The 9,077-nt window shown below is 40.0% G+C and overlaps 1 protein-coding gene across 1 annotated transcript; it reads right to left on the bottom strand.

The window, feature by feature from the left end:
* Positions 1 to 4,619: 4,619 nt before the first annotated feature.
* Positions 4,620 to 8,741, bottom strand: LOC109875174 (myosin light chain 1, cardiac muscle). Its single transcript, XM_020467399.2, has 6 exons — positions 8,562 to 8,741; positions 6,791 to 6,818; positions 5,813 to 5,962; positions 5,375 to 5,548; positions 5,039 to 5,116; positions 4,620 to 4,928 (listed from the first exon to the last, which is right to left on the bottom strand). The coding sequence occupies exons 1-6, from the start codon at positions 8,661 to 8,663 to the stop codon at positions 4,900 to 4,902; spliced, it is 561 nt and encodes a 186-aa protein (XP_020322988.1). The 5' UTR covers positions 8,664 to 8,741; the 3' UTR covers positions 4,620 to 4,899.
* Between the last annotated feature and the right edge of the window lie 336 nt (positions 8,742 to 9,077).

Raw genomic sequence — 9,077 nt, 5'->3', positions numbered from 1 at the left:
ACAGTACCAGTCAAAAGTTTGGACACACCTACTCATTCAAGGGTTTTGCTTTATTTTTACTATTTTCTACATTGTAGAATAATAGTGAAGACATCAAAACGATGAAATAACGCATATGGAATCATGTAGTACCCAAAAAAGTGTTAAACAAATGAAAATATAATTTACATTTGAGATTCTTCAAAGTAGCCACCCGTTGTCTTGATGACAGCTTTGTACACTCTTGGCATTCCTCAACCAGATTCATGAGGAATGCTTTTCCATCAGTCCATCAGGACTTCCCACATATGTGTTCCAACTCATCCCAAACCATCTCAATTGGGTTGAGGTTGGGTGTTAGTGGAGGCCAGATCATCTGATGCAGCACTCCATCACTATCCTTGGTCAAATAGCCCTTACAAAGCCTGGAGGTGTGTTTTGGGTCATTGTCCTGTTGAAAAACAAATTATAGTCCCACTGAGCGCAAACCAGATTGGATGGCTACCGCATGGCAAGCGGTACCGGAGCGCCAAGTCCAGGTCCAAGAGGCTTCTAAACAGCTTCTACCCCCAAATCATAAGACTCCTGAACATCTAATCAAATGGCTACTCAGACTATTTGCATTGCCCCTCCCCTCTTTTACACCGCTGCTACTCTCTGTTGTTATCATCTATGCATAGTCACTTTAATAACTCTACCCACATGTACATATGACCTATATGAACTGGTGGTACCGCACATTGACTCTGTACCGGTACCCCCCTGTATATAGTCTCGCTATTGTTATTTTACTGCTGCTATTAAATTACTTGTTACTTAAAAAAAAAAAATTAACTGCATTGTTGGTTAGGGGCTTGTAAGTAAGCATTTTACTGTAAGGTACAATGTTGTATTCGCCTGTTGTATTCGGCGCATGTGACTAATACAATTTGATTTGATGGCATACTCATCAGACCAAAGGACAGATTTCCACCAGTTTAATGTCCATTGCTCGTGTTTCTTGGCCCAAGCAAGTCTCTTCTTATTATTGGTGTCCTTTAGTAATGGTTTCTTTGCAGCAATTTGACCATGAAGGCCTGATTCACACAGTCTCTGAACAGTTGATATTGAGATGTGTCTGTTACTTGAACTCTGTGAAGCATTTACTTGGGCTGCAATTTCTGATGTGCAGTTAACTCTAATGAACTTGTCCTCTGCAGCAGAGGTAACTCTAATGAACTTGTCCTCTGCAGCAGAGGTAACTCTAATGAACTTGTCCTCTGCAGCAGAGGTAACTCTAATGAACTTGTCCTCTGCAGCAGAGGTAACTCTAATGAACTTGTCCTCTGCAGCAGAGGTAACTCTAATGAACTTGTCCTCTGCAGCAGAGGTAACTCTGGGTCTTCCTTTCCTGTGGTGTTCCTCATGGGAGCCAGTTAACTCTAATGAACTTGTCCTCTGCAGCAGAGGTAACTCTGGGTCTTCCTTTCCTGTGGTGTTCCTCATGGGAGCCAGTTAACTCTAATGAACTTGTCCTCTGCAGCAGAGGTAACTCTGGGTCTTCCTTTTCTGTGGTGTTCCTCATGGGAGCCAGTTAACTCTAATGAACTTGTCCTCTGCAGCAGAGGTAACTCTGGGTCTTCCTTTCCTGTGGTGTTCCTCATGGGAGCCAGTTAACTCTAATGAACTTGTCCTCTGCAGCAGAGGTAACTCTAATGTACTTGTCCTCTGCAGCAGAGGTAACTCTGGGTCTTCCTTTCCTGTGGTGTTCCTCATGGGAGCCAGTTAACTCTAATGAACTTGTCCTCTGCAGCAGAGGTAACTCTAATGAACTTGTCCTCTGCAGCAGAGGTAACTCTGGGTCTTCCTTTCCTGTGGTGTTCCTCATGGGAGCCAGTTAACTCTAATGAACTTGTCCTCTGCAGCAGAGGTAACTCTAATGAACTTGTCCTCTGCAGCAGAGGTAACTCTGGGTCTTCCTTTCCTGTGGTGTTCCTCATGGGAGCCAGTTAACTCTAATGAACTTGTCCTCTGCAGCAGAGGTAACTCTAATGAACTTGTCCTCTGCAGCAGAGGTAACTCTAATGAACTTGTCCTCTGCAGCAGAGGTAACTCTAATGAACTTGTCCTCTGCAGCAGAGGTAACTCTAATGAACTTGTCCTCTGCAGCAGAGGTAACTCTAATGAACTTGTCCTCTGCAGCAGATGTAACTCTAATGAACTTGTCCTCTGCAGCAGAGGTAACTCTAATGAACTTGTCCTCTGCAGCAGAGGTAACTCTAATGAACTTGTCCTCTACAGCAGAGGTAACTCTAATGAACTTGTCCTCTGCAGCAGAGGTAACTCTAATGAACTTGTCCTCTACAGCAGAGGTAACTCTGGGTCTTCCTTTCCTGTGGTGTTCCTCATGGAAGCCAGTTTCATCATAGATTATTTTTGTGACTGCACTTGAAGAAACTATCATTTCTGGATTTACTGACCTTTATATCATTTAAGGTCATTTGTCTTTACTTATTTGAGCTGTTCTTACCATAATATGGCCTTGGTCTTTTACCAAATAGGGCTATCTTCTGTATACCACCCCTACCTTGTCACAACACAACTGATTGGCTCAAACGCATTAAGAAGGAAGACATTTCACAAATGAACTTTTAACAAGGCACGCACACCTGTTAATTGAAATGCATTCCATGTAGAACATTTAAAAAAATAAAGAAAAACCCATGAAAGAGTAGGTGTGTCCAAACTTTTGACTGGTACTGTACATATCAAACAACTAATTACCAATGAAAATTAAGTTAACCTCCCTGCGATTTCATAGATCAATTTAAAGGGATTGGCATGTCATGATTGCACATGGATTTTCTGCTCCAAATAACATCCACATAAATGTGACCACTCAGACCCCATTCATCTAAACTGCTGTAGACATGCACAGCCACATGCATGCATTAACACACATGCCTTCAAACTATAGTAGTTTATGATCATTGTTCTGTGGTAGTGGAAGGAGATTTGATAGTGGCAATTGTAAAAGTAGAAGAGGTTGTGATGATGGTAGTATTTTAGCAGTACTATTGTAGTTATAGCTGTAAAAGTACAGTAGTACACTATACCTGCTATAGCGGTGTTTGTCATAGCACATTTCTTACAGAGGATGCATTCCAAAGTGCTTAAATAAAATTAAGAGACAAAATTAAGAGACAAATGAAGATAGTAAAACAACAGTAAAATAACAATGCACATGAGAGACATGCTATATTGCAGTATTTGTTTCAGTGTGCCTCCAGAGAACGACTGACGGGAGCAGATTTGTTTATCAAGTCATTCAGGCTTATTGACCCTCAGTGTCAGTTAGTACAGCAAGCAGCATGTAGGGGTCTCCCTGGGGTTGAGCCACAGGGTCTGGGGCTAAAACAACATGATTTGCTTTCTGCTACAGCACATTAGGACAATGAGACCACTGTTCACTCGATTCTTCATAGAAGTCAGTTATTCAATTTGGCAAACAATTTGTTCCACATGAAAGGTCAATAAGTTGCAGTCACGATGAAGCCGATATACTGAAATGGAAATATTTAAAAAGAAAAAAGGACAACACTGGTGACTGATGTATACCTACTGATCTGTATCGAATCATCTTAAATCAGATTTGTAATACCATGTGATTATTGGGTATTATCCTGCTGAAAACAATGAATCAAACAAACCAAACAGCCACTAAATGGTCTCTGGTTTTCAGACCACTGGCTCCATCTATTGGTTGGAGTTGAGAAGCCAATGAACCTACTGCATACATTACCCACTACAGTAATGTGTGGGATCTTTAAAAACGCAACAAAATTCTTCTTATAAAATGGCATGATTTTTTTGTTTAAAAATAATAATAAATTCCGCTTTTGTATTCAATGTTTGATTAGGTCTGCAACATGTTTTTCGGGACAGTTGCAGGTCTGCCCTCTTTTGTCTGCAATCAGGCAAATCAAGTGGCATCATTCAGGTACCACAATAGGTTGTGTGGTTTGATAAACCACAGAAGAGAAAAATGGAGACATAAAAAGGGGACCTTGTTCTACAGTATGTGGACACTGACAATAATCACCTCAGACATTTGCGATAACTTTAAGCAGAGTTACTCCTTTCAAGTGAAATTGTCTTATTAAGTAAAGTAAAGACAGACGAGACAGTGGAAGAAAAGATACTTCGTGACCACATCCTTCATTACACATAGTGTGTGCCTGGACTGAGAATGTATGTGATAGAAATACTACAATGGCTACTGACCATGTGTGAAGGACATATAGTACCTTACAGAACATACATGTCATAAAAGGAGTCCATCTCCTTTCTCCGTAAAAACATCATTTGTATATGTCTTCAGCTCATGCTAAAGATTGTTCATTAACTTACCTTGATGCAGTAAGAAGAATTGCCATTTTTGATATATAAAGATGAAGGACCTCAGTATGGAGTTTGCCTGTTCCATTTAAGTTATATTTTTGGCAGTTTCTTTGTTTGGTAAAGTATGTTAGTTAGACCAATAGCACACTCTTTTGTTTGTAGGCTACATGAGGGAGCATTGACCATAGACCCCAATACAGGACATGTCACATGGCAAGAGAAATATGACAGAGGAAAATCAGTTACAATAGGTAAAGTTGCATAATACCATAATAACGAATCATTCTGTTTAATTACAAGTTTTGATCCATAAATGAACAGTGGGGATATACAATAACATTTGTTATTTGAGTCAACATGAAGGGGAACGATAAAAACAATGAACAGTTAGTTGAACGGTCCTGTCACGTGATGGAATAGCAATCCAACTGGGCACATATGGATGAACACATGAGATGAGAGACATGGTGTGGACTTTACATAAACATATGAACAATCATCTGTCTTCAACTATCAGGTGTCTCGGCGGTGGCAGCCTTTTTAAGATGCCATGACGTGTTTTACAAAAGCTGTGAAGAAAAATAGACAAGGGAATTAGGTACGGAAATATTGATTGATTTAAAAAGTATGTTTTGGAATGTTTGGTCAAAGAGAGCAAGAAGCGGGTATAATTTTTTACCTTCGTAGTTTACACAGCCGTTGGCGTCCTCCTGGTTTGTCATGAGCTGCTCAACCTCATCCTCCTTCATCTTTTCACCTATAACCAATCAAACATACTGTTCAATTCCCTTTTTCAGTTAAATAGCATTTAAATTGAGTCTGCCCTAAAATCTTTATAGAAGACATTAGCTGTGTCCCATCCTGTATGTCATGTAGCCAACTCTTCTACTGTTGTCAATGGTCTGACAATAAAGAGTTGGCTACTTCCCATATAGGATGGGACCAGGCAAAGTCAAACTATTTTAGACTGTGTTATTGTATGCTATGTTAAAGATGTCTACGGCCATGGACTCACCCAGTGATGCCAGGACGTGCCTGAGCTCAGCGCCCATGACTGTGCCATCGCCCAGCTTGTCGAACACCCTCAGTCCCTCAACAAAGTCCTCATATGTGCCGCGGTCCTTGGCTTTGCAAATGTGTTGGTGGATTGGCAGGAAGCTGTCGAAGTCCAGCATCTTTGTCGCCATTTCTGTATATGAAACATCAAAATCAAATGTCATTGAAACCATCCACACTACCACCAATACAGGAGCTAGAAATGTAGAACATTAACTTGTATTAAAATAATACATATTCCATATATGATTAACCAAATTAGATTTCAAATATAAAAAGTTAATAATAGGTACATTTTAAAAGCTTATTGATAAAGCCAACTGATCAACATATATATTTTTATTGGTTTTAGAAACTCCCCAAAATAAACTGATCATTGAATGTTGCATGGACTTACCTTCAGGCTTGGGCTTTCCAAGGACGTACATGATTTCTGCGTTGGTGGGGTTCTGTCCCAGTGCCCTGATCACATCACCACACTGTCCGTACGTGATCTTCATCTCATTGAGTGGTGTCCTGTCGAACAGCTGGAAAGCATCCTTGAAATCTGTGGAGAGAGCAACACAAAAGTGGCGTGGTGTTTCTACATTATTTTACGCTTGTCTGTCAGGGCCCTAAAAGCAGGCTGGTCTCACAGCATGCAAATCTCAATTTGAGTATAGGATGGACATTTTCAAAAGACAATGATTTACTGTTGCTTTCTCTCAACACATTTTATCACACTTTATCACTTTCATGTACCTCTGTCACATTCAGTGGTGGGAAAAGTATCCAACTGTCATACTTCAATAAAAGTAAAGATACCTTAATAGAAAATGACTCAAGTAAAAGTAAATGTCACCCAGTAAAATTCTACTTGAGTAAAAGTTTAAAAGTATTGGTTTAAAATATACTTAAGTATCAAAAGTAAAAGTATAAATCATTTCAAATTCCTTATATTAAGCAAAACAGATGGCACCATGTGTTTAGTTAGTCCGCCAGATCAGAGGCAGTAGGGATGACCAGGGATGTTCGGTTGATAACTGCGTGAATTGGACTCTTTTCCTGTCCTGCTAAGCATTCAAAATGTAACAAGTACTTTTGGGTGTCAAGGAAATTGTATGGAGTAAAAAGTACAATATTTTCTTAAGGAATATAGTGAAGTAAAAGTAAAAGTAGTCAAAAATATAAATAGTAAAGTACAGATACCCCCAAAAATGTACTTAAGTAGTACTTAAAGTATTTGTACTTAAGTACTTTACACCACTGGCCACGTTCATGTACTTCTGTCACATTACACTTTCATGTACTTCTGTCACACTGCACGCTGTACCAGACTAGATATATTGTGAAAATACAGTCAAACAAACTCTAACAACAATAATCTCAATCTTACCTTCAATTTGCTCGGGGGTGAATTCAAGCTGAAAGGAAAAGCAAAATCATGAAACACTATTTGGTGCAGGATGTGAATGTGAAGGGAAGTGAGCAACAATTGAAAATGACTTTGAAAAACTGAGGTCAAACACATAAAGCCTTGATAGTAGTTGTATCACCCCACTCGCCTTTATGACGCCCCCACTGTAGGTGTCCAAACAATATAGACATTCCCCAGGCTCCAGTTACACTCCACTTATTCTAGTTATTTAAAGCCAGGGCTTGGTCAGTGTCAATTTATGGCTGACCTTCAGACACACACATGCCTCCTGCTGACTGTTTTGATTGTGCACATGCCTTTGACCGACTGCTTTTCCTGTCTACGTTTTACACCAGGTCTGTTGTCTTAACGCAAGATGATGTGTAAGATGGAGGTTACAAGTGTCATGCAAACGATTAAGTGACACTTCACCAGCATAGAGAGAAAGTGCCCTATTAAAAGGGTAAGCATTTCACAGCTGATGAAGGAGGTCAGGGTTGAGTCACTTGAGTCCCTCTGGATGATCCTGACTGTAAAGTGAATGTGAAATGGAGGAGAAAAGGAGGAGAAGGACACTAGAATGAAATGGTGCTTATCCCACATTTCTGGTTGTCTGAATAACTTCAAAGGTCTAACCTAAAGCTGGATTAAAATCCAATTTATATTCATTTGATATCCTTCATGTAAAGAGGATCGCAACCTTCTTGGCGATTTTCCTATTGTGTGTGTTGGATTTGTTTCAGATAGTCATAAATTACTGTCAGATCTGTGGATATTTAGAGATCCCAGCCAACGGTGGAGCTACATATTTTTGCATGTTTAAATAAATGGCCTTGGTAAGATATATATGTATTTATCTTTGCACTTTTTCCCCCTTTCTTTTTTGCACAAAGCCAGTCAGCCTTTCGATTTGGGTGGTCTGCTATGCATGGACATAAATTAAAATCACATTGTGTGGCTTTAACCTCACTACATTGTAATACAGCTTCTCCCTCAACCATGGAACATGTTTACCCACATAGAAGAGGCAGAAATAGCAAGAAACAAACGTTGTCTTGTGTAAGCTAATATATACCAGCTCAAACCTCCATCAAGTTCAAGCTACTTTGGCTTATGTACAAAACAATGTGACTTACAATGGTAAATAATAGTACAAAGAAAGCTCAAGGCCTGTGTTTGCATATCATATAAAATGATCATTGTTGCTCTTCAATCTGTCATGCTACTGGTGTTTTGTCTTATCAATGTGGAAACGGCTCAACAGTAGGATTCCTATTTGAATGCACTGCACTGTTCATGTCACATGGTGTCTCTGATGTTCTTGGAAAACACAGATGACTATCGATGGAAGACCGAACTCTTAGTGCCATCTCCTTGAAAGGTCAGTTTTGCCCTCAAGTGGATAGATGGCTTGATGTTGAGATTAAGGGTATTACATTTTTCTTATCAATTTTATGAATGTGAAAAGAATGGAACCTCACCCATATGATAGTAAAATGATGTCCTGTCTGATAGCCCAGTATCAATTGTTGCATTTAATAAACATATAATAAACAGCCTTTTTCAATCTTGAATAAATCCCTAATCATTTTAAACACATTTGAAGATAACGAATAATTGAAAAACATTTTTATGTTAATGTTTCCCCTACCATCTAGACCACCATCCAACACTCACATCCAAAGCTCATCACATTTTCCTTATTCCCATCGTCATGCAAACCAAAGTGAAAATAGGAGTTTTTCTGTACCACAACTTCTGCAGGGTTAAACTCCGGGATCTTGACGGGCTCAGGCTCTGGGGCCTTGGGTTTGGGTGCTTCTTTGGGCTCTTCCTTCTTCTTGGGCGCCATTGTGAGAACAGAGATGCACAACTAAGCACAGGAGCCACAGGAGGAACAACACAGCAGAGGGTAACACTTTGGGTAGGGGCTGGGGCCCTTTATTCTGTCTGTCCAGGTGTCATCCTCACCCCCTCCCTGGCCCGCAGAGCTGCCAACAATAGTGAGTGTACTATAAAAGGCCATGCTTTGTGCTTCTATTTAAGACAGACTACAGGCTGCGGATGCACATCATCAAGATGCCTACTAATTTGGATCGAAATCCCCCGCCTGGGTCCTCATCCTTGAATCCAGCTATTTCTATCTAGTCCATATATGTGTTCAGGTGTGCATGCTAACTGTTCCTGTAGATGGTTCGCAAAACTACCTTTAACTTCCTTCATACCTAACACAAATAAATAAGAATGGTATCCACAAGTTCATCTG

This window comes from Oncorhynchus kisutch, linkage group LG30 (genome assembly GCF_002021735.2).
Source record: "Oncorhynchus kisutch isolate 150728-3 linkage group LG30, Okis_V2, whole genome shotgun sequence".
In the NCBI taxonomy this organism is placed as follows: domain Eukaryota; kingdom Metazoa; phylum Chordata; class Actinopteri; order Salmoniformes; family Salmonidae; genus Oncorhynchus; species Oncorhynchus kisutch.
This window is presented reverse-complemented; position numbering and strand designations above follow the sequence as displayed.

Excerpts from the sequence above, each read along its gene's own strand:
- LOC109875174 (XM_020467399.2), bottom strand. The coding sequence starts at position 8,663 with ATGGCGCCCAAGAAGAAGGAAGAGCCCAAAGAAGCACCCAAACCCAAG. Across the intron at positions 5,117-5,374 it reads GCACGTCCTGGCATCACTGG|GTGAAAAGATGAAGGAGGAT; the intron begins GTGAGTCCATGG and ends GATTGGTTATAG. Across the intron at positions 4,929-5,038 it reads CGGCTGTGTAAACTACGAAG|CTTTTGTAAAACACGTCATG; the intron begins GTAAAAAATTAT and ends TTTTCTTCACAG.